This window comes from Lottia gigantea (assembly GCF_000327385.1).
Source record: "Lottia gigantea unplaced genomic scaffold LOTGIsca_53, whole genome shotgun sequence".
Lineage (NCBI taxonomy): Eukaryota > Metazoa > Mollusca > Gastropoda > Lottiidae > Lottia > Lottia gigantea.
In genome coordinates this window covers 1169526-1196464 of record NW_008709815.1, presented here as the reverse complement: position 1 = coordinate 1196464, position 26939 = coordinate 1169526, and the positions used below count along the sequence as shown (strand labels likewise).

Sequence of the window (26939 nt, the reverse complement as noted above, 5' to 3'; positions counted from 1 at the left end):
TGTCATTAGATGTTAAACCTTCCATCTTTGGAGAGATTCTTTTGTAGTGCCACAAGGGAATGTCTTATATAAAACTTGTAAAGAGATTGAAATAAGCAGTTCATTCTACAAGTAATGTCGGTAATATATTCAAATCAATATCAAATAGAGACAAAAAACATTTACGACTGGAGAGAACAGGATGACAGAGCTACGAGTCATTCCACATTCTTCAAATTTTGTATCATGAGTTGCGTATCTGAGCTGTCATTTGAATTAACAGCTTTGTGTCAACACATCAAATTTTCTTTAGATTAGAATTTGTCTTACACTAAGACCTTCAACTAGACTGAAACATCTGACACTGACAGCTGTCCGAGGCAACAACAACTGTCGAGATAGCTATCAGACACTGAGATGAGAACTGCGGGATCGTCGTACCTAAATTTGTTTCAACTCACGGACACCAGTTTACGCCCTTTTAACTGAACAATATTCACAATTTCATTATTAAAACTGTTCTATTGTGGCTGCCAGCGGGTCAGGAGGAGTGGTACGATAATGCGCTGTGGATATAGTTGAACAAGAATCTGGTTTTTTAAATGTTTATATAATTAAAAGGATAAAACATAAGATGAATGAAAAGTTGAATTATTATACATCTGATAACTGTAGAAGTAGAGCGTAGAGCGTAGAGCGATTAACGTATTATTAGACATTCCTGGCCCCTTTTACAATATTGATACAACAATCTGATAAAGTCTGAGAACTAACTGAAAACTGATAAGTTCAAACTGATAAAAAATGTTAATTTGAGAATTCTACATTCTGCCATGATGGTTCATTTAAAAATGGTTCTTTTTATGCATCAATTGTCACAATAAGAAACGAAAAGATAATATGATATACTAAATTTCAGGAATTAGCTTGTGTAATATTGTGAAAAAACGAAATAAGTTTAAAACGTTCAATAAATGCTAAAATGGCCATAACATGTTCTACACGACAAATATTGTACCAAGAGTTTAAAAAAATGCTTATTACTTCTTTGTACAATATTTTCAAAAGATTTCTAAAATATACTCTTATACTACTATGTATCTACTTGATCAACCTGAATATTAAAAAGAGTAATTTAAAAACCGAATGCACTTATTGATTAGTTAGCAGTTTGCACTAAATTTGGTGTTTTACTTTACTTTAAGCGTCACAGAACGTCTTTTTTATTAGTTATTTATTCCGATAAATATAGACTTTTAATGGATAATATCGACCACAAAAAATTTTTCTTGTTGAAAAATGAGATCATCGACTGATATGTTAATAGCCGACATTAAATTTTTTTTTTTTTATCACAGTTCTAAATATACATATAATTCTACATATATTTAGTAGAAATATATACCAACAGGGCATTTCCTTGACAAAAAAAAAGAACATTTTCTTTCGTAATAACTGGTTCAGACTTTATGTCTGCAGTTATGTCAATATTGTACAAAAAGTCCCCAAAGAAATCGTTCTTTCTTTATTGATTGCATTTTTTATTTCTTTCTTTCTTTCCCAGTCAACTGTGACAAGAACTTTTTCTCTGAATCTTCATCATAAATCAACACCCTGGAATCCATGACTACAACATTCCTGTATATGTTACTCTGTAGGAGTCTTTGTATTTTTTTGTTTCTCAGCTTGTAACCAAGTATTTGCTGTTTTTGTCAGTTTGTAACTCAGTAATTTTTACATTTTCAGTTTTGTAGTTGTAATTTATTGGTTTCTCAGTTTGTAACTCAGTAATTGTCTGTAACACAGTATTTGTCTGTAACTCAGTAATTGTCTGTAACACAGTAATTGTTTGTAACTCAGTTTGTAACTCACTATTTGTTGGTTTCTATATTTGAGACTTGTAATTTGTAATTCTCAGTTTGTAACTCAGTATTTGTTTGTAACTCAGTTTGTAACTCACTATTTGTTGGTTTCTATATTTGGAACATGTAATTTGTTTGCTTATCAGATTGAAACTCAATGTTTGTTGGTTTGAAGTTCTATATTTGTTTGTTTCTCAGTTTGCAATTCAGTATTTTTTGCCAATTTGTAACTGAGTATCTGTTGGTTTCTCAGTGGGATATTTGGAATTAGCTGGTTTCTCTCAGTATTTGTCTGTATCTTTGCATTTGTTGATTGCTTAGTTTCTTAGTTTGTAAACCAGTTTTTTTTGGCAATTTGTAACTCAGTATTTGTTGATTTCACAGTTTGGTATTTGGAATTCGTTTGTTTCTCAATACGTAGCTTATTTGTTCAATTTTTAATTTTAGTTTTATAAGGCTTTAGCTTATATAGTATGATAAACATATATACCGATACAATATAAATACATATACAATGAATATAATGACAATAACCATATTATACATTTAAAACAATACTACGATTAAAACAGTTAACAATTAATTGTAAGTTTCTCATTTTATAACTCAGTATTTGAAGGTTTATACATAATAATTCAATAGTTGTATTTGTATGCTATGCCAAAGGCCACAGAGTATATGTGAAAGCAATAATTATAGATTAATATTTACAATCGGATAATAGATTTTACATATTAATTTTTTGTACAATTTTTTAATTAACAATTTATTTCATTTCCAGGATATAGAGATTTCTCAGTTTGTAATTCAGCATGTGTTGGTTTCTCAGTTTGTAACTCAGGATGTGTTGGTTTCTCAGTTTTCATCTCAGTATTTGTTGGTTTCTCAGTTTGTAACTCAGCATGTGTTGGTTTCTCAGTTTGTAACTCAGCATGTGTTGGTTTCTCAGTTTGTAACTCAGGATGTGTTGGTTTCTCAGTTTGTAACTCAGTATTTGTTGGTTTCTCAGTTTGTAACTCAGGATGTGTTGGTTTCTCAGTTTGTAACTCAGCATGTGTTGGTTTCTCAGTTTGTAACTCAGGATGTGTTGGTTTCTCAGTTTGTAATTCAGTATTTGTTGGTTTCTCAGTTTGTAACTCAGGATGTGTTTGTTTCTCAGTTTGTAACTCAGCATGTGTTGGTTTCTCAGTTTGTAACTCAGGATGTGTTGGTTTCTCAGTTTGTAACTCAGTATTTGTTGGTTTCTCAGTTTGTAACTCAGGATGTGTTGGTTTCTCAGTTTGTAACTCAGCATGTGTTGGTTTCTCAGTTTGTAACTCAGGATATGTTGGTTTCTCAGTTTGTAACTCAGTATTTGTTGGTAGATCTGTATTTGTCTGTTACTCAGCATTTGTCTGTAACCCAATGATTTTTGCTTTATCAGTTTGAAATTCGCTGTTAATTTGTTTGTTTCTCAGTATTTGTTGGTTTCTCGGCCAAAGCTTCAGTATTTGTTGGTTTCTCCGCAAAAGTCTCAGTATTTGTTGGTTTCTCAGCAAAGGTCTCAGTATTTGTTGGTTTCTCAGCAAAACTTTCAGTATTTGTTGGTTTCTCAGCAAAACTTTCAGTATTTGTTGGTTTCTCAGCAAAACTTTCAGTATTTGTTGGTTTCTCAGCAAAACTTTCAGTATTTGTTGGTTTCTCAGCAAAAGTCTCAGTATTTGTTGGTTTCTCAGCAAAAGTCTCAGTATTTGTTGGTTTCTCAGCAAAACTTTCAGTATTTGTTGGTTTCTCAGCAAAACTTTCAGTATTTGATGGTTTCTCAGCAAAACTTTCAGTATTTGTTGGTTTCTCAGCAAAACTTTCAGTATTTGTCGGTTTCTCAGCAAAAGTCTCAGTATTTGTTCGTTTCTCAGCAAAAGTCTCAGTATTTGTTGGTTTCTCAGCAAAACTTTCTTTCTTTTGTGACTCGATTTTGCATGATTGGTACTTATCTGTCTGACTATCTAAATAACCACCCGCCAGAACAGTTTTGCTTGTAGTATCATACAAGTAATATTTGTTACCAGTAAAAACGACCGCCATTTTCTCATTAACCATGGTAATAGCTGTATGACCTATCGGAATATTGGTCCACATGTTCGAGTCCGCGGGATCGTCGACTTTTGCCTTTTCAACTGCGATGTACTTGACGTTTTGATCCACTTTAGTGCTATTTTTCTTGACATAGTACACAACCTTTCCAGAGAAAACATACAAGACATCAGGAAACGATACAACAGCATCCAATGGTTTACCTTCGTTTGACTCGAATATTTCATGAAAAAATGTGTACGATCGACTTTCAGTGCACATTTCATATCTTGTGGAAGATACTTTGTTGAAACACTGATGTTTTTGCCCTGAAATGAAAACAAAATAGATTTTACAGACAAGCAAAAAAATCAAAAAAAGAAATAACAAATCCGTCCTTTCGGAATATTGCTTCGCTTATCTTTTTTGTAAGTGACTATAACACCCCATCCAAAATAATAGTGCTTTTAAACAACCTAAATATTCCATCCTATGAACAAATGATTATTAAAAAAAATTAAAATGTAAAGTTACACAGCAAACCGGTATTGATCGGACAAAATTCAATTTAACAATTTTACTAGGCTATTATAGTTCTGAAACATCAACAGAAAATCTTTAGAAATTTTCTAAATATGAGTTCTAAATCTTTGATTGAATCATTTTCTTGGTTGCATACTAGAGTGGGTATTCGTCCAAAATTTGGGCGCATGCTTAAATTTTGAAAACGACTGGAAAAGAGGAACCTGTGTGTTTGTTGGTTTTATGGAATCCTTAGAGTGAAAAACACAAAATGACGACAATGAATTTGCAAAAAGATGACAATGTTAGGCGTAGTATATCTAGAAAATAGTAGAAACATACCGTTCCCTACCAAATATCCTACAGCGCATCAGACACAGCACCTCGTCTATTCGCTGCTCGATAATGGCTTTACGTGACAACAAATAGTCGACTATATTTTTTCTCGAAATGAATGGTTCATTCATGCCAATTGCATATGATTCAATGAAATGCTTTAAATCGCCAGTCATCACGCGATGACCTCTGACAATGTTTTTAGATTTTAATTTAGAAAAATTTAAGGTTAATGTTGATATGAAAAGTAACTTTATGACCATTCATCGGGCGATCGTGACCATTATTGCATTTAATTAAGGGAATATTTGAAATAATTAGCCGGGAAATAATTAAAGTTAACCCACACCATTGTACAATAGTCTTGAATGTCTGACACGATATTAATTTATTACCCCGTTTTATTGTTTACTTGTTTATTTTTGTTTGGATCATGGTTGGTTACTATTATATAAATTAAATGATTAAATTGCAAAGTTGAAATGCAAACGCTCTGAACAATTACTTTTTTTAGACACCATAATAAAGAAAAAATACTCCGGTGGCCATTATACTCGTCATCTAGTAGAGTTAGATCATGTGAACTGTTTGTTTATTTCAATCTGAAAGTTTGTCAAGTTACTTTAACTTAAAGAGATAAATTCGTTTAAATATTAATTTTAGAAGCTAACGCAGCTCGATTCTCTCATAGCTGATTGAATGTTAGACGGGACCATTTTACTCCTATTATTATTAATATTATGATTATTATTGATAATGTTATCATCATTATTATTATTATCATTATTATCGTATTATTATTATCATTATTCAAGTGTTGCATATAGTAAAACAAACCTACCATTTACAAGGAATGTTACATGGGGAATAGTAAAAGAAGCTTGTGGCGGCTCGCTCCAACCTGCATACATTGTTGAGAGGGTTAGACTAGACTCTAGAGTTCCTGTAATTCCTCTTTCGCCGTTGATTTCAGTAATTTTATACAAGAAGGCATGTGAGTCGGTGTTCACTACCAACGTGCTATCAGCGGCATAAAACTGGGCTGAATTTACAATACTAGAAGATGGACTGGCTACCTGCAATGAAAACGTGCATAATATCAGTGACAATGTGCATGATATCAATTAAAACGTGCATAATACTAATGAAAATGTGCATGATATCAAGGGAAATGTGCGTGATATCATTGAAAATATTCTTGATATCAAGGGAAATGTGCGTGATATTATTGAAAATATGCATGATATCAAGGGAAATGTGCGTGATATTATTGAAAATATGCATGGTATCAAGGGAAATGTGCGCGATATCATTGAAAATATGCATGATATCAAGAGAAATGTGCGTGATATCATTGAAAATGTGCATGATATTAAGGGAAATGTGCGTGATATCATTGAAAATATGCATGATATCAAGGGAAATGTGCGTGATATCATTGAAAATGTGCGTGATATCATTGAAAATGTGCATGATATCAAGGGAAATGTGCGCGATATCATTGAAAATATGCATGATATCAAGAGAAATGAGCGTGATATCATTGAAAATGTGCATGATATCAAGGGAAATGTGCGCGATATCATTGAAAATATGCATGATATCAAGGGAAATGTGCGCAACATCATTGAAAATATGCATGATATCAAGAGAAATGTGCTTGATATCATTGAAAATATGCATGTTATCAAGGGAAATGTGCGTGATATCATTGAAAATGTGCATAATATCAAGGGAAACGTGCGCGATATCATTGAAAATGTGCATGATATCAAGGGAAATGTGCGCGATATCATTGAAAATATGCATGATATGAAGGGAAATGTGCGTGATATCATTGAAAATACGCATGAAATCAAGGGAAATGAGCGTGATATCATTGGAAATATGCATGAAATCAAGAGAAATGTGGGCGATATCATTGAAAATATGCATGATATCAAGAGAAATGTGCTTGATATCATTGAAAATATGCATGTTATCAAGGGAAATGTGCCTGATTTCATTGAAAATGTGCATGATATCAAGGGAAATGTGCTCGATATCATTGAAAATGTGCATGATATCAAGGGAAATGTGCGCGATATCATTGAAAATGTGCATGATATCAAGAGAAATGTGCTTGATATCATTGAAAATATGCATGTTATCAAGGGAAATGTGCGTGATATCATTGAAAATGTGCATGATATCAAGAGCAATGTGGGCGATATCATTGAAAATATGCATGATATGAAGGGAAATGTGAGTGATATCGTTGAAAATACGCTCGATATCAAGGGAAATGTGCGCGATATCATTGAAAATATGCATGATATCAAGGGAAATGTGCGCGATATCATTGAAAATATGCATGATATCAAGGGAAATGTGCGTGATATAATTGAAAATGTGCATGATATCAAGAGAAATGTGTGCGATATCATTGAAAAGTATGCATGATATGAAGAGAAATGTGCGTGATATCATTGAAAATATGCATGAAATCAAGGGAAATGAGCGTGATATCATTGGAAATATGCATGAAATCAAGGGAAATGAGCGTGATATCGTTGAAAATATGCATGAAATCAAGGGAAATGAGCGTGATATCATTGAAAATGTGCATGATATCAAGAGAAATGTGTGCGATATCATTGAAAATATGCATGATATGAAGGGAAATGTGCGTGATATCATTGAAAATATGCATGAAATCAAGGGAAATGAGCGTGATATCATTGGAAATATGCATGAAATCAAGGGAAATGGGCGTGATATCATTGGAAATATGCATGATATGAAGGGAAATGTGCGTGATATCATTGAAAATATGCATGATATCAAGGGAAATGTGCGTGATATCATTGGAAATATGCATGATACGAAGGGAAATGTGCGTGATATCATTGAAAATATGCATGAAATCAGGGGAAATGAGCGTGATATCATTGGAAATATGCATGATATCAAGGGAAATGTGCGTGATATAATTGAAAATGTGCATGATATCAAGAGAAATTTGTGCGATATCATTGAAAATATGCATGATATGAAGGGAAATGTGCGTGATATCATTGAAAATATGCATGAAATCAAGGGAAATGAGCGTGATATCATTGGAAATATGCATGAAATCAAGGGAAATGAGCGTGATATCATTGGAAATATGCATGAAATCAAGGGAAATGAGCGTGATATCGTTGAAAATGTGCATGATATCAAGGGAAATGTGCCTGATATAATTGAAAATGAGCATGATATCAAGGGAAATGAGCGTGATATCAAGGGAAATGTGCATGAAATAAATGAAAATGAGCATGATAGCAATGCAAAATTAATGTGCATGAAATAAATTAACAGTACGTGATGTCAACGAAAACGTACATGTTAGCGAAGAAGGTGTCTTTTTCGATACTGTCACAAAGATTTGGCATAACACCTGTCATTTTAACATTCAAATACGGATAATTCTGGACACATTTGAATTGATGGCTCAAATTTCGACGGTGAGCAGTGAACACTAGTAATGATTGGCTTAGCTAAAAAATTCATGTTTCTGAACCATGATTGGTTAAAAAAAATTGGCGCATCTATCCCTTTAATTTCTAAAAGTGGAAGGAATTCCAGATTTACAGACCAAAATTAAAGTTTAAAATAAGTTATTTGTGTATCAAATTTTTGATGATTTTACGTATTGTCTTCAAACCAGGATTGCATTTGTGGAAAATTCATTGCTTGCAAATTCTGTCAGTTTTGATGTCGACCTGGCGAATGATTGGGCACATCATTCCATTCAATTTGGAAATGTGCTCGACGCAATTATCTATGGCGCTGACAAAAACATTCACATTCACGGCCGTCAGCTTATTAAAAGATCATATTCCAGAATGTCAATGTGATAAAAAATATTGAAAATTCCACCAAAAACCACAACAATTATCAATAATAATATAAACAAAACAACTTAAGGCTACAAATAATGGTAGTAATTTGTGTTATCAAATTTTTCTGATATTTGTAGAAATCGAAATTTTTTCATGTGATTTAAAACAGGTACAAATAACTGTAAACTGGTGCTAATGTTTGACTAAATTTGAAATCTCTATCGCTTTACGTTTCCTATTCGCGCGAAGAGATAACTATTTTTGGTGACATTTCGAAACATTTTGATGAAAATATAACTCTATCGATTTGAGTTTCCTATTCGCGCGAAGAGATAACTATTTTTGGAGACATTTCGAATCATTTTGATGAAAATATAACTCTATCGATTTGAGTTTCCTATTCGCGCGAAGAGATAACTATTTTTGGAGACATTTCGAAACATTTTGATGAAAATTCAACTCTATTGATTTGAGTTTCCTATTCGCACGAAGAGATAACTATTTTTGGAGACATTTCGAAACATTTTGATGAAAATATAACTCTATCGATTTGAGTTTCCTATTCGCGCGAAGAGATAACTATTTTTGGAGACATTTCGAAACATTTTGATGAAAATATAACTCTATCGATTTGAGTTTCCTATTCGCGCGAAGAGATAACTATTTTTGGAGACATTTCGAAACATTTTGATGAAAATATAACTCTATCGATTTGAGTTTCCTATTCGCGCGAAGAGATAACTATTTTTGGTGACATTTCGAAACATTTTGATGAAAATATAACTCTATCGATTTGAGTTTCCTATTCGCGCGAAGAGATAACTATTTTTGGTGACATTTCGAAACATTTTGATGAAAATATAACTCTATCGATTTGAGTTTCCTATTCTCGCGAAGAGATAAGTATTTTTGGAGACATTTCGAAACATTTTCATGAAAATATAACTATCGGTAAAAATTTCATTTTCAAAATCAGTGAAAATATTTTCTGGTAATATCTGCTGACAATTTGGCGTTAAACTTACCCTTTCGTAATAATCAGCATAGTCATTTTCAACGAGATCATTGCCCGCAGTGTAATTATTTAAGAATACACAGGCTATCTTCCCTAATTTTGTCCGCTGCAGATTTCGAAAGAGAACGAAACCAGCACAATTTGAATCCTTTGCACAAAACTTGGCACAGTGAATGACGTTGGAATATTCACCCTTTTTAAAAGCATTTTTACCATAATTTCGCTCATGGTTGGGTGCAATATTGCGGAACACATAAGTACACGTTAAACAATGGATCCGATAGAATGTGAAGAACGAAATTAAGAAAATTATCGTAAACATTGAATGAATTTCCATCATCAGATTTTTTGCTTTAGGTAATTACCACAAATTCGACCTTATCGGTAGGGCATTCTGTATCCGTTTGAAAGATTCTTGGATCAAATGAAATATTTTCAGAAAGTCTTCGCATTACCGAATCACACTCGGCAGTCATGTTAACTAGAAGAACATATTCGATTTTGAAAGTCGAAATCGACCTTCAATGAAACATATCAAGCAATCCATTTAACATGGAAACAATCAAATGGTCTGTACACTGTCTTAAAAATATATCAGGAAAATGAATTGAAATTGTTGGCATAATGCAAAAAGCTTGTTTTTCTTAAAGTGATATTAATATTGAACTGAAAATCATTTCTAATCAAATCCATAATCTTAATCAATCATAAGGTTGGGTGTCTGATTGTAGAGAGGAATTTTATATCTAAGATCAATGATCAAGCTATTATGTGAACAAATTTATAATTATCGGATAAATTTCATTAAAGTCTGATGCATTGATTTCCTATATTTAATTAAAAGGTATGTCTAGGTACCTGCAGTAATTCAACACCCAATTGCCACTTTAACCACCATACAACTTTTCCCCAATTACAAGACTTACCACAATACAACACGACCACATTTACAACATTAAAAATGATAACCAAAATACGGAATTGCAAAATTAAACCATTTACAACAATACCACTTTAACAACAATATCATATTTACAACATCTAAAATTTTACTATATTACAACATGACATCTTTTTCATATCACATAATCCGATCCACAACATTTCCCCTCTTAGAACTTTTACAACTCGACCAAATATACAACATTATAACTTTTACCACATTAATAACATTATAAATTTTACCACATTAATAAAATTATAGCTTATACCACATGCTACCACATTTGCAACCACAGTTGTATCATGACAATTTTTGCCACATGCATAACATTAGAATTTTATAACTTTTATTGTACGTATTTCTATTTCTATATTGCTCTACAATTGTATTGAGCACCATTTTAACTTATTGTATTGTAACTTTTATAACATTACCAGTTTAGTTATTTTAAAGGTTATTGACATATTCTCCTAGTTTTTGTTATGAGGTGATATTTTACTTTGTTATTGTTAGTTGTTATTAATGTAATAGTAACCAAAAGAATGGTTTTTGAGGTTGTTATTTTACCTAACTTTTGTTACTTGCTTTTGTGCAGAGTATTGTGTTATGGTTGTTTGTTATTAATCACGTTATGATATTATTTTACCAAGTAAATGTTATTAGTTTTTAAACGGGTTAAGATATTATGTTACCACGTTAGTGTTATTTGTTATTAATCAGGTTGTGGTAAAATCCTGTTGTTCTTTTAATTAGCTGTTATCCAGCTTGGGGTAGTATGTTACCTAGTTATTGTAAATGTTTGTTATTATTCAGGTTGTGGTGATATGTTACCTAATTATTAGTTATTATTCATGTACTTAGTTATAATTTCGAATGTGGTGATATTTTACCTAGTTATTAGTTATTGTTCATGTAATTAGTTATTATTCAGGTTGTGGTGATATGTTACCTAGTTATTAGTTATTGTTCATGTAATTAGTTATTATTCAGGTTGTGGTGATATGTTACCTAATTATTAGTTATTATTCAGGTTGTGGTGATATGTTACCTAGTTATTAGTTATTGTTCATGTAATTAGTTATTATTCAGGTTGTGGTGATATTTTACCTAGTTATTAGTTATTGTTCATGTAATTAGTTATTATTCAGGTTGTGGTGATATTTTACCTAGTTATTAGTTATTGTTCATGTAATTAGTTATTATTCAGGTTGTGGTGATATGTTACCTAATTATTAGTTATTATTCATGTACTTAGTTATAATTTCGAATGTGGTGATATTTTACCTAGTTATTAGTTATTGTTCATGTAATTAGTTATTATTCAGGTTGTGGTGATATGTTACCTAGTTATTAGTTATTATTCAGGTTGTGGTGATATGTTACCTAGTTATTAGTTATTGTTCATGTAATTAGTTATTATTCAGGTTGTGATGATATGATACCTAGTTATTAGTTATTGCTCATGCAATTAGTTATTATTCAGGTTGTGGTAATATTTTACTTAGTTATTAGTTATTGTTCATGTAATTAGTTATTATTCAGGTTGTGGTAATATTTTACTTAGTTATTAGTTATTGTTCATGTAATTAGTTATTATTCAGGTTGTGGTGATAAGTTACCTAGTTATTAGTTATTGTTCATGTAATTAGTTATTATTCAGGTTGTGGTGATATGTTACCTAGTTATTAGTTATTGTTCAGGTTGTGGTGATATGTTACCTAGTTATTAGTTATTATTCAGGTTGTGGTGATATGTTACCTAGTTATTAGTTATTATTCAGGTTGTGGTGATATGTTACCTAGTTATTAGTTATTATTCAGGTTGTGGTGATATGTTACCTAGTTATTAGTTATTATTCAGGTTGTGGTGATATGTTCCCCAATAATAAGTTATTGTTCATGTAATTAGTTATTATTCAGGTTGTGGTGATATGTTACCTAGTTATTGTTCATGTAATTTATTATTACCTATACTTATTATTCAGGTTGTTGTTATAATTTTTTAAGTAATAATTTTTTGTAAAATATTACGTGGATGTCGTGCTTGCTAACATTCAGACTGTGTTACCTATTGTTATTTGTTGTTATTTGAGCTGCCGTGATGTGTTACCTATTGTAATTTGTATTTAGTATTAGTGGTATCACTCTCGAAAAGTGATGATTGAAGATTGACTCTTAAACGTCTGTTGATGGGTATAAATTACAACAGATTGCACCAATGTTTGACATTACAAATGGAAAATAGCAATCAGTTCTAAACAGTTTAGCTCTTATGATGACCAAGGTTGTGTCGCAGATCATATTGGTTTGACACGTGCAAAAATCACACCATACGTGCAGCCGATTTCTGTCAGTTATTTGACAGAGAAAACGATCCATTTACAATTTTCTTTGGTGAGAAATCTCCCAGACGCTTCATGGGAGGCTTGCGCCTTTAAGCTTCGCATTTTGAATCCGAACCTCGACAATTGTCAGCCTGCCTCCTAATTGTACCACAATTCTTGGGAGGCTGGCACCCCACTGTCTATGAGTCTCTATGTCTTATTTTGTTGTTTAGGTGGGATCACCAAAATCAAAACATTTAGTGGTTTATTTATACCATTTCAATCTGTTGTTTTACAATCTGACCAAACGACCGGCAGCTTGTATTTGGTGAACGTTTGGCGCCTAACTGTATCCAACAGGTCCGGCCGTTTGGAGGTGGAGGGTTAATGGTTTGGGGTGGCATATGCGGTGACGTCAAAACGAGGCTTGTCGTGGAAACCTGAATGCACAGCGTTATATTGATGACATCCTACGGCCTGTTGTAGTGCCCTTTATTCAGCAACAGCCTCGTGGACTCCTTTTCCAACATGACAATGCAAGGCCACACACAGCAAGATTGAGACAGAACTTCCTTGCCAACACCAACGTACAGGTTTTGCCATGGCCCGCATGTTCACCGGACATGAATCCCATCGAGCACTTATTGGACCACATCGATCGGCAAATCCGACGTCGCCGTGTGCCTCCAGTCAACGTCCAGGACTTGGAACGATGTCTCCTCGAGGAATGGCAACGCATCACTCCCAACGTCATCAGACGTTTGACGGCATCAGTCCGTAGGCGTGTTCTGGCATGTATTGATGCTCACGGTGGACATACCCGCTACTGACTTGACTTTGTGACGTGTGGTGTGACATTTCCCGTTGTTTCTGTGATCAGTGCTCTAACGAAATGTTCTTTTTTCGACCCCACCCATCTTTAAAGGCTTGTCATATTGGTTGAACAGATTTTATTGAAATGAAATTTTTGTACAGATGTTGTGAAAGGATTTCTCAAAAGCATAACACCAATCCTAAACTTCTGCATTGTTTAGTTTTTCTTTTATGTCGTTGCAAACAGGTGGTATCGTTTCTTTTGGACACTAGTTTAGTTAAATTTGATTGGTTAAAGCAAACGTCATCAGGTTAGATCAAAAGGTTAATTTCACGAACGTTCAAGACTCCGGTCGTTAGATCCTACTGTGAAGTGGCAATGCTAAATATAAACACCAATAAAAAACCGAAACGAAAGTAGGGTCTTATTTTAATTTGACTGGGGTTTCTGTATTCAGCACTTAAACTCTATCCTCAACATAAAAAAACAAAACAAATCATTTCTTCTGTTTTCGCGAAAGCAGCATCGTCTGGAATGGCATGTTTCACGAGTGATACCACCATATCCGCACTCGGTTCTTGGTAGAGCATCACACCCGGTGGCTGAAAGTAAAACGTTATAAAGATGTTTCTTCTAATCTACATAATCTCATAGGACTTGCTGTATTCTGCAGTGCAAGGTGACAATCTACAATCATGCCAGAGAGGAATGCAGGGATGTTTTGTCAAGCCAAATCGTTATAATGACGAAGCCGTACACGAACAAAACAGTTTTGACAGGATATAAATTGTCATACCGTGACTACAATAGAAACCTTTCTTGTATCATGGATGGCTGCGAAATGACTGGATTCTATGTTTCGGAATACAGCTGATCGGGGCACGCGTCAGAGAGAAATAAATATTATGGCTTATTGTTTACAGACTGTCGAGGACTCAGATTAGCTTTATTCGCTAGCATTCAATCAAATTAAATCGCTGATTTAAAAACTGATACAAAAACAGCGGCTATTGCAATCAAGTTCTGAAACGAAGTTTGTAATACCTTGACATAATGAAGATGACTAATTGGTTGATGACAGAAATATTACGTGGTTGAATAAAGCCGTTATGTTAATATTTAAACGACTTTTTACTGCACTCTTCTACGTTGTTATGCCATCAACTCAAAATAACCCAGCTTTTATAACATTAGATCTGTGTTTTGATGGCATCATATCACAAAGTTTGTCTTTTAGAATCAAGATAGTTAGATTAATGTCATCGTACAAAATATAGACTCTTGATAAAGTTTACTTACGACTTAATGGAGAGAAAGTTTGAGTACCAATATCTGAGGTTACAGTATCATCTGCTAATAACATTCTATCATATAAATAACAACGACTAACATTATTGTTGTAAGCGAACGAGAAACAGTCAAAATCAGATTCCGATATACATCTCATTGCACAAAGACTTTTTAATGTAGTATTATAGGAAGCGTTATAATGTATTTCTAGTTTATCCCGCATAAGAAATTCAAATCCAAATTCTTCTTGAGATATTATCAATGTCGGCACCATGATAATCCCGAGTGTGAAAGTCAGTATAATCCAAGATTTCATTGTTCTCCTATAAATATGTCGTTTTGAAAGAAAGAAGAGTACTTAACTACCAGAGGGAAATTAAAAATAAATGAATCATTAAAAATGGACACGCTTTTAAAAGACCACTTCCTTGAAGCCACAATTTCACATTGAATAGAATATAGTAATGAATGGAGTTGTCAGAAATTCATGGCCAGGAACAAAGATGTCTCATTCCTTTTATTATTAATGAATTTCTTGTCGTAGTAATCTTTTCCTTTGTATTTTGCATGAAAATTATTAGTTCTCGGAAATACTAGCACTTTTGATGTTTTTGATCATTTCACTCTACTAATTAACAACTCTATATGTTGTTCTCTTCGAAATAACCTACCACTTTTGTTGTTATTTCTTAAATATTATTATAGTACTTTTGTTGTTATCTCTTAAATAATCATAGCACTTTTGATCTTTTTTATGATATAATCACAGCACCCTTGTTGTTCTCTTCAGAACAACCTACCACGTTTCTTGTTATTTCTTAAATATTATCATAGCACTTTTGTTGTTATCTCGTTAATATTATTATAGCTCTTTTGTTGTGCTGCACTAAACAATCATATGAATTTTGTTGTTATCTCTTAAATAATCCTTGCATTTTTCTTGCTCTTTTAATCATAGCACTAGTGATTTTCTCTTTTAAATAATTATTGCACTTTTGACAGACATAGCAGTGTGAGTTCTTTCTCCGTATCTAGTGATTGTACTTTTCGTGATCCCTTACTAAATGATAATTGATTTTGTAAAACAAAAGTATCCTCATTTCACCATTGGCTAAAGCAGAAATTCTAGAGAGACCTTTTTCTATCTAAAACTGTCTCGTGGTATATGTTACGGCAGAAATATTAGTACAACGCTTGTATTAAGAGTAACGCATTAAACGAAGTAAGCCCTAGAACTGTAAGTTGCACTATGATCAACGTAATGAACCGCCTTATTAACAAACGCCGCCATTGTTTTATATTTCATAGAATTCTATTGATCATTAATTAACGCATATACCCCCTCACAAGTTGTAAGTGTAAAGTAATAATGTTTTAAATACAACGTTAACGAACATATGAATTAACGGCAATATAATTCCTGACATGTCATTTAAGCAATTTCATATTTTAAGACATTTATGCACTAAGCCTCCCCACGTGCATTGAATTCATCATAGTGACTGTTGTGGTAAATCTTTTACTGATATTAAAGAATATGTATTTTTGTCTTTACAGCTAAACCACGTATTTTCACGTCTTTTCACATCGTTTTATATACCCATATTGCTTAACGACATACTGTATAATCATCTAACGCATCAAACGAATTATTTGTGAACTGTGTGTGTGGAATGTGAGGTGTCGTAATAAAACGTAAAAATAGTAACTGAATTGTTTCTCCTTAATTCATGAAAGGAACGAACGTCCCGCCCACAGTGGGTGATGCCTTGCTGCATCAGTATACTTTGAATAAGGTATAATGAATGATTTATAAATCAATCGCACTGAAATTGAAATGTAACTGTGTTTATGACGTTTTTGTTCAACTTTCGTTGCGCTTGTCGACTATGAAGAGAACGGTTCTGCTTCATGGACACGATATTCAGAAATAAAGCTGGCTTAGACCACGGTTCTTAAGTCTTTTTTTAGGTATCTTCTCAGTTTCCAAGATAAAAACTTCAGTTGCTGGATAGCTCGGAACAGCCGAGTTTATATATTTCGAGAACGGCTGTGTATTTGACATGGGGCTTGAAATATTTTTTAAGAAAATTGTTATAAGACATCATAAACAAAAATACAATTTTTGTGATTAATTTCGTACGACCATGTAGTCTAACTTATTAAATTGTGACATACCTAGCTAGTTGCTATGTCTTCAGAACATTAACGAATGTAGAAATGGTATGAAACATTTTGGTTTTACTATACAATAGATCTGAGAAAAGGGTGTTTAGAAAAAATACAATTAAAATTTCATTCATTTTTCATCCTTTTTCAAAACTTGTATCTCGTTAATTTGAAATTTCTGTACTTATTAACAGGTAAGTAACAGTACAAAAACAATTTATTAACAACAATAACGGTAAATATTTGTACAATGAGGTATAAATTATTTAATAACACAGTCAGATAATTCTATTGAATTGGTTGGGAAAAATAACATCGGGGCTTAAATGGTCTACAAAAAATTTGTACTCTTAAGCCTTCGAGATTAAAATGCGGCAGAAACATTTAGGGTTAGCTAGAGTTAGGACTTTCATTTCTCACAGAACCATTTTGTATACTTAAAATGGAAAATCTGTGTAAAACAATGAGAAAGGGTTTAAATGTTCCACAGACAATTTGTACCCTTCTAGCAAATGCATTAAAATAGGGGAAAGTCAACTAGGGTTAGCTAGGATAAGACCTTTCAGTTTTCACAGACCCGATTTATATACTTAAAATGATAGAACAATCAGTTTTTGACATTAAAAAAAGAATTAAAAAAAAAATTGAAACTGGGACTCGAACCCGGGACCCCAAAGTTACCGAGAAAGTGCCAAAACCACTAGACCCAGGAAATAATATGGATTAAGATTGTATTCATACTGAAATAGTACGTCGTTGCGTCCCTTCTAAATACAATTCGCTTCGGATAATGGTCTTGAAACAGTTTGTACCCTTCAAGCCTTCTAGATTAAAATGGGGGTAATGGTAATTTGGTGTTAGTCCTTTCATTTTTCACAGACACATTTTATATACTTAAAATGATAGAAAAATCAGTATTTGACAAAAAAAAAGAATTAAAAAAAATTTCAAACTGTGACTCGAACCCGGGACCACCAAATTGCCGAGAAAGTGCCAAAACCGCTAGGCCACCGAAGCCCAAGCATAAAAATAGACTTAAAGTAACATATGAAATGAAATATCACTTTTTGAGCATCTTCTCAATAAAATTTGTTGTGCAAAATAAGACAGAAATATGACTTTTTTGAGCATCTTCTCAATACAAATTTTTTGGGAAAAAATATGACAAGGGTTTAACTGTTCCACAGACAATTTGTACCATTTTAGCGAATGTATTAAAATAGGGCAATGGCAATTACAGTTATCTAGGGTGAAACCTTTCATTTTTCACAGACCCGTTTTGTATACTTAGAATGATAGAAAAATCAGTATTTGACAAAAAAAAAAAGAATTTTCAAACTGAGACTCGAACCCGGGTCCCCAATGTTGCCGAAAAAGTGCCAAAACTACAAGGCCACCGAGGCCCAAGCAGAAAAATTGAAGGAAGCATGAAATGAAATATCACTTTTTTGAGCATCTTCTCAATACAAATTGGTTGGGAAAATAAGAAAGGGTTTAAATGTTCCAAAGACAATTTGTACTCTTCTAGCGAATGAATTAAAATGGGAGAAAGTCAACTAGGGTTGGCTAGGATTAGATCTTTCAGTTTTTACAGACTCGATTTGTATACTTAATATGTAATTGACATTAAAAACAGAATGCAAACCGGGACTCGCACTCAAAACCCCAATGCAACCGAGAAAGTGCCAATACCACTAGACCATTGAAGCCAATGGAATTCACTAGGATTAAGATTGTATATACTGATATAGTACTTTGTTACCTCTCTTCTAAATAAAAATTGCTTCGAAAAATGGTCTTCAAACAGTATGTACACCTCAAGCCTTCTAGATTAAAACGGGGCAAAAACATTCAGGGTTAGCTAATGTTAGGCCTTTCGTTTTTCACAGATTCATTTTGCTCAAAATGATAGAAAAATCAGTGTTTGACTAAAAAAATTAATAAATTTTCAAACTGAGATTCAAACCCGGGACCCTAAAGTTGCCGATAGTGTGCCAAAACCACTAGACCACAGCGATTCAAACAATTATCCAGGCATATGAAATGAAATATCACTTTTTTGAGCATTTAGCAATACAAAATGGTTGGGAAAAATAACACAGGGACTTAAATGGTCCACAAACAATTTGTACCCTTCTAGCCAATGTTTTAAAATGTGGAAAAGGCAATTAGAGTTAGAGTTGGGACTTAAATACTCATGTTTTCAACTTGCAATTGCGATTTTGAATTCCTTATTCACTGAATTTATTATCAAACTTTACGACAAAAATCTAATTGTATTTTGTATAGCTTTAAAAGATACAAACAAGCTTTGCATACTTCAAATTAAGTAATTGTATTCAAGTAAAAACATGTTGAATACACAAAGGTATATTAATACTACTTATAACTGAAACTTGAACTTTAGTCATAAATATAAGATATGAAATAATCAAGGGTAGTTCTAAAACTGTATTAAAAATAAATCGGGTTATAGATTTAGAATTCCCATATAAATGCACTGTGTTAAGATGGCAGTTTTGTTTGTATTCGAACAAAAAATCGAACTTTTTCAAGGAATATCGGCGTCTAAATCCTAGCTTAATATGAGATATCTGTATCACTATTCAGAATTAAAACCCGAGGAATAGTTTTTTCTGCACAAATACACTTACGAACACTTACAATGGAAACATAACAGCATAGGCAGTTTTGACAAGATATAACAAAAATATGTGCTCGTGAAAATAAATGTTCTCGACATGGCTGCGGTTTAGTTCGAAAGAAGTAACCATAACACTTCTTCATGAACGAGTTACATTGTCTTCAACACCCCTGAAACCTTATTGGTGATAGAATTTTGATATGATTGATATTGCTATTCTGTAATAATATATAGATGATTATACAAAAGCCTAATGTTTATATTCTCTTTAATCAAGAAAGGCACTTTGGTCGTCGGAAATTTGTTGGCAGTAAATAGGTAACAAGGCAAATCTTTTACATGGTAAATTGTTAGCAGTAAATTGAATTGAATAATTTTACCCAGATAACAATTCATTGTCATTTTATGTCAATTACTATGACCAATTAACACTACGTTATGACCATAAGGATACTGTTGTAGATTTATTGCTTGCCTTGCATACGAGTGAATATTTCTTCGCAAAACTTGTAAAAACAAGAAAATATGTAATACAAATAATGAAATACGATATACAGGATATTAATTTGTTGCGACCTGTATATTTCATGAAATTTAGACCATTCACAGTACTGAATGACGAATAATCCATAAATCAAATAAACAAAATAGCAATGTAAAAATAATACACCCCGTTGGTCTGCTCCTAGTAATTTTAGAGAAAAGAAAAAACAAGATATAAAAGCGTAAATTTCATAATTTGCGCTCATTCGAGTAACATACTTCAACATGGATAACATTGTAAGATTTGTACTTATGTTTAGTTTCCTACAATTTGGACAATCTGTAAAAAATGGAGAATTGACCGACAGATTCAAACGAGATGACAACGATGAGGGGCTGACAATGAAGAGTTATACGATAGCGTCGTCAGTAACTGAACGGTTCTCAACAATCAATATCCAGAGTCGCCTGCAAAACAACCATTCATATACTGTCAAGTCAAAGTTATTAGTTCATGTTCCAGAAGCGGCGTTCATTTCAAATTTCAGTATAGTCATAAATGGATCAGAATATGTGGGGAAAATCGTTGCAAATGAAGAAAGAGATGAAGCTATCCGTAACAGAACAGAAACCCAATTAAATGTTGAAGTCAAATTTTCAGAGACGAATACAGAACGGGGTATAAACATTTTTGAAATAGATATAACACTAGAAGCTGGAGGAGAGACGACACTTTCATTGACATATAATGAACTTTTAGAACGTCGACTAGGACTTTACACTCAAAAAATATTTGTGTATCCCGGTCAGGTAGTTGACACATTAGCCGTTAGTGCGATTGTGTTGGAAAGCCAAGGATTCGAGACGTTCTCATATTCTGTTCCACACTCAGAGAAATCTGTTTTGTTGTCATCGGTTTCAAATCCAACAGTAAACAGTGTTCTTTATCAACCAACAAAAAAAGAACAAACAACAGTGTCGTCAAAAGGAATAAATGGACAACTTGTAATTGAGTATGATTTGAAACACGAAAAAGACGCTGGTAATGTAATTGTAGAAGGTGGCTATTTTGTTCATTACTTTACACCAAGTGGACTTAAAACCATGGACAAGAACATTCTATTTGTTATAGATGATAGTGGATCAATGAGTGGTACGAAAATCAGGCAAGTTCGGGAATCGATGCTATCTATTTTAGATAATCTGAATCCAAACGATTATACCAATATCCTTAAATTTTCCACTTCTGTGCAGACCTGGTTACCTATGCCCGCCGTGGCAAGCTCTGAAAATATTGCAAAAGCGAAGACATTTGTTAATGACAATCTCGATGCCTCTGGAGGTACTAATATCAACGACGCCCTAATTGAAGCCATACAATCACTGAAATCAAGTTCTGTAAATGTGAAGCGAGCCCAGATTATATTTTTTCTGACAGATGGACAGCCATCTACTGGTATAACAGACACGGAACAGATACGAAAGAATGTTATGGAAGAAAACGAAGGCTTTGCAGCTATATATTGTCTTGGGTTTGGTTTTAATTTGGACTATAATTTCTTGAAGAACCTGGCCTACGAAAATAATGGATTTTCACGACCAATTTATGAAGATGAAGACGCTACTGAACAACTTGTGGATATTTATAATGAAATTAAAGATCCTTTTCTGTTAGATGTTAAAGTTAACTATGATAGTAAATATGTAGAATTAAATTCAACCACAAACAACAAGTTCTACCAGTATTTTAACGGAACCGAGATTGTTGTTGCGGGAAAATTAAAGAAGTCTGGTGTTCTTCCAGCTGATACGGTTTTAGTTCAAGGACTTTCTAAGGATGGAAACTTGGATTTGAAAATGACATCCAGATCTATTACCATTCGTCCTCTTGATGAAAATAGCAGCAACAAGAAGCTACAGGACATAAAAAAAATTAAACAACTAATTGGAAAATATTCTACGTACAATAATGCTGAATCTGAAAAAGCCAAACAAGATGCTATTAAATTAGCAATTGAGAACAATTTTATTACTAAATTTACATCATTTGTTCTTCAAGTCAAGTCTCCTACAGCCTCACGAAATAAAGTTATGTGTACTATAGGATTCGGAACTGCTTTCACCGCCATAATCAGTCTTATGAGTTTGTGGATGTTTTAGATGGGGTAAACATGCGGAGAGAGACCCAGCGATTTTCGGTGCGATATTATTATAATTATCCATACAGAGGTACATGTCTCTGGTCTGTTAATAACTATTAGAACACCATCGTCCTAGAAATTTCTAAAAAGTATCCATTGCTGTTTTGTTGCCACTTTATATTTGTATTTACCTATGTACTAACCCCTTGCAGTGTTATAATATTAATATTAATGTCTAAGAAAAAGTGAAGTAACCCAGATAATATAAACGACACAAAATATATCTAACGCTGTATTTAAATCAGATGACATCAATGTGGTCATTGTCAATTAATAATTGTTCGTAATATATGTTCTATATTAAATATTAAATCTTGAACACCATTCATTTGACTCTTTACATTCCAACTGGTACTGAATACAGACGAATATGTAACGATTTTGCCTCTATGTATTAAGCCGATATGAAAATGGCGCCCTCATTTGTCATTCCACCAATCTAAAATGAAGATTATCATAGTTAAATCTTGAATGACATTTATGGATTCCCACACCACATGAACTAAACATGTTTCGTATGCATGTTTACATAAAGTTAGATCACAAATGATCATTAATTTAATGGACTTCATCACTTTTTCTAGTGCATTCGTGAAAACCACCCATACCGCCATTTTGGTAGCTATGTTTACATAATGACGTCATAGCGAAAGTGGAAGTTCGATTTCTGTGCCGTTCTGTCTTCTTTTTATCTGTTTCTAATTCACAGAAAGTTAATCCCAAAAGTCCTATCCACAGACCCACACTAAATAATGTTATCTATTCTAATTTCAATAAAAGTTAAGATTGGGATTAACCATCGGATTTAACCATGTCCTTGTAAAAGCCATTAAATCCGATGAAATAAGAACAACAACACGAACGCGCAATCTTTACCGTGACGTCCGCACTGACGTTATAAATAAATGGCGCGTAATCCATGCTACGCTCTCATTCAGACGAAAATGAGTTTCTCCAAGCAGATCGACTTTTCTGACAAAATAAGTAAATAATCTCCAATATTGAAGTTGGAGAAATAATTTAATTGAGGAGAAAAATATAAGACTGTGAATAAATTAAGGTTTAATACAAGATCCTTCAAGAGGATTCCTTAAATAACACAGTTGGAGAATATTTCCACTATTGAAGTTAGAGAAAATCCCCACGATCAAAGTTGGAGAATATCTCCAAAATATCAAAGTTGGAGAATATTTCCACTATTGAAGTTAGAGAAAATCCCCACGATCAAAGTTGGAGAATATCTCCAAAATATCAAAGTTGGAGAATATCTTCAATATATCAAAGTTGGAGAATATCCCCAAGATCAAGTTGGAGAAATACCTTTGGTTGGAGAAAATCTCCAATCTAAAATTTGGAGAAAGATTAAAATTAGAGAAACCTTAAGCTTAAAGTTGGAGAAATTAACATTCTCCAAGATCAAATAAAGAGCCCATAATTAAATACCAACATTGGGTTGGAGAAATATTATAACTTTTTATGAAACAATAATAATATAAAATAAGTAACGTAAAGATACAAAACTCTTATATATCCTAAATTAAGATTAAGATAATGAAATTTAAGTATATATAATATAATAACAAATTAATATAATTAATTATTTAATTCCAGAAGTGTAAATTAGAATAAACTAAATATAGATATTTAGAGAAGCTGAGAAGATACCTGTTTGATTTGTTTTATTGTAGTGTTTACAAATAAAAGTATTGTTGTTTATTTGCGTGTTTTGATATCTCTCCAACTTCGTAGCATTTTAGGTTTGATGTTGGGCGGGTCCTTATATTTATAAATTGATAACAAAATTACCTTCATCCTGACAGATTTTTGGGATTTGTAACATTGGTGTCAGAAGTGGGATTTCCAACATTCTTACCTTGGCTACACTGGAGAGAATCATAACCACAAATACAAAGAAAATAAAATAATTCTAATTAAAATAGCATAAATATGGCTAGTTATGATCCTGACATATCTTTTAAAGAGCCTAGTCTGGTGATAATGAAGAACAAGATAACAATGAGAACATTAAATTCAATTCTGAAGATGAATTAATTTTGAATAAGATAACTGAGAAATTAAATATGTTTAAACATGATTTTTATATAAAATTAAATAATGAAATTACAGAGTTGCATAAAATGATAAATAAAACTTTAAATGCTTGGAACTCTTCTAATACCAATTCTTCTTCTAATTTAAGCCTCAGTGATAACGATAACATTTCAAATTCTGCAATAGATCAAAATGAAAATTACCATCATACCCAAATACATAGTAGACGTAAAAGAGTTACAATTAAACCTCAGCAATACAATGGAGAGGAAGATTTTGACGAATATATTACTCAATTTAATATCATTGCTGATCTAAATAATTGGACCAATAATGAAAAAGCATTACATTTGGCAAGCTCCTTGTCAGGAAATGCAAGAATAATTTTAATGGAGATGAGTCAGACTGACAGACAGACAAAATTTTGAGAATTTAGTTAAAACTTTAAATTTTAGATTTGGTTCGATTGAAAGGTCTGAAATGTTCAGAGCTAAATTGCAAAGTAAAGTTAAAGGGAAATCCGAGTAACTTTCGGAACTCGCAATGTCTATCACAAAACTTACCAGGCAATCGTATCCAACAGCCAATACTTCTTTAACAAACATATTAGCATTAGATCATTTTATTGATGCCATTCCTGATGCTGAAATGAAATTAAGAATAAGGGAATTAAGACCACAAAAAACAAATGATGCAGAAATTTTAACAGTGAGACTAGAAGCTCACTGGCTTGCAGATAGACAAAGAGGACGACATGTCCATGCCATAGAGTGAAATGAAACAAAAGTGGCAGTAAATGCTGCAGTTTCAGAATCCACTAAAAATGATCAAATTGATATTAAGAATTTAAATAGTTCCATAAATTCCCTAGAGAAGACAACAAGTAACTTAATACAGACCTTAAAAGGAGATTATCATTCTAGAAATGACCATTCCAAATCAAATTGGAACTGGAATACAAACAAAGCCGCAAATAGAAATAATAACGATCATAATAAAAGATATAACTATAATAATAATCAATCAAATCATTATGGCAATTTCAGAAGAAATTCTGAAAATAATCATAATAGAAGAATGGAATCTCAAGATGTTAATCATCATAATTTAGGTTCTGAAAGACATTTGCAATCCACTTCTCATAATTTTGTAAATACTCAAGAAAATACAGATAATTCGGGAAACATGTAATTGCTGATTTCGAGGGTCAGAATTCAGCAACCTTTATAGACAGACCCAAAATTATAGCAATTAGTAACATAGGTAATAATCGTGGGTTGTTCACAAATGGGAAAATTAATGAGACAAATGTTGAATTTGTATTAGACACTGGTGCTTCAGTATCTATAATAAGTATGCCATTGTTTAAAACTTTACAACAGGATAACAAATTCCAAATGGAACCCACTGATAACTTACATTTAGTAACTGCAACAGGTGAGAAACGTCCATTTGTTGGTAGTTGTACTGTTAAAATAACGTTTGGATCATTTAATTTTAAACACCAGTTCTTAATAGCTGAAATAACACAAAGAGTAATATTAGGGATGGACTTTTTAAGTAAAAATTCAATCAATTTATTGTTAGAAAATAAATGTATGAGCATTAAAGGAGGAAAACTACCAATCTATTCTTTCCAAGAGGGACAGAATAAAGAGTGTAGTAGAGTATCTATTGCTGAAGATACCATTATTCCTGCACTATCTGAGACCATTATATTAGGAAACGTAATAGATCCCATTCCAAATACAAATACAGTATATGTATGAACCAAGTGACAAATTCACAGAAAAGTATGAAGCATTGGTGGCTAAAACATTAGTTAATCCTAGTAAGGGGATAATTCCATTAAGAATTTTAAACGTTAATGATACTGATCTAAAGCTTTACAAGAATTCTGTGGTCGCCAACATTGAGACTGTACATGACGAGGAGTTAATAGAAGGTCATGTAGATGCTGTGCATGTTAACGAAGTGTACATGTAAGGATTCCCTTCCAGACCATTTAGAACTTTTATATAAGGAGGCATCCTCAGATTTGTCAGCACATGAACAAAATGAACTAAAAAATCTACTTCAATTTTCAAGATGTTTTTTCGAAAACTCCAGATGACTTGGGCATGACACATATAGTTCAAAATAAAATTGATACTCAAGGTGCAAGGCCAATAAAACAAGCTCCCAGACGAATTCCACTAGCTCTAGCAGTAGAAGCAGAAAAGGAAATATCTGAAATGGCAACAAAAGGTATTATCGAGCCTTCTGAAAGCCCTTGGCGCAGTCCTGTAGTCATACTGCGAAAAAAACCTAATAATGCCTTAAGAATATGCATTGATTATAGAAAGTTGAACTATTATACATTAAAAGATTCTCATTCATTACCTCAAA

The 26939-nt window shown here is 32.8% G+C and overlaps 5 protein-coding genes across 5 annotated transcripts; 2 read left to right on the top strand and 3 right to left on the bottom strand.

The window, feature by feature from the left end:
- Positions 1–489: 489 nt before the first annotated feature.
- LOTGIDRAFT_165782 (hypothetical protein) lies at positions 490–5662 on the bottom strand (the record flags this gene model as incomplete). The annotated part of the gene is made up of 3 exons (XM_009062802.1): positions 490–545; positions 3887–4222; positions 5593–5662. The coding sequence occupies 3 exons, from the start codon at positions 5660–5662 to the stop codon at positions 490–492; spliced, it is 462 nt and encodes a 153-aa protein (XP_009061050.1).
- A 213-nt stretch (positions 5663–5875) lies between these two features.
- On the bottom strand, positions 5876–6547 carry LOTGIDRAFT_126346 (hypothetical protein; the record flags this gene model as incomplete). Its single annotated transcript, XM_009062801.1, has 1 exon — positions 5876–6547. One exon carries the CDS (start codon positions 6545–6547, stop codon positions 5876–5878), a length of 672 nt encoding a protein of 223 aa, XP_009061049.1.
- Positions 6548–6634: 87 nt separating this feature from the next.
- LOTGIDRAFT_98270 (hypothetical protein) lies at positions 6635–7096 on the bottom strand (the record flags this gene model as incomplete). The annotated part of the gene is made up of 1 exon (XM_009062800.1): positions 6635–7096. A coding segment is annotated over one exon (462 nt), but the record flags the coding sequence as incomplete, so codon positions are not given.
- Positions 7097–7689: 593 nt separating this feature from the next.
- On the top strand, positions 7690–8085 carry LOTGIDRAFT_126363 (hypothetical protein; the record flags this gene model as incomplete). The annotated part of the gene is made up of 1 exon (XM_009062799.1): positions 7690–8085. One exon carries the CDS (start codon positions 7690–7692, stop codon positions 8083–8085), a length of 396 nt encoding a protein of 131 aa, XP_009061047.1.
- Positions 8086–20610: 12525 nt separating this feature from the next.
- LOTGIDRAFT_126343 (hypothetical protein) lies at positions 20611–22458 on the top strand (the record flags this gene model as incomplete). Its single annotated transcript, XM_009062798.1, has 1 exon — positions 20611–22458. One exon carries the CDS (start codon positions 20611–20613, stop codon positions 22456–22458), a length of 1848 nt encoding a protein of 615 aa, XP_009061046.1.
- Positions 22459–26939: the final 4481 nt, after the last annotated feature.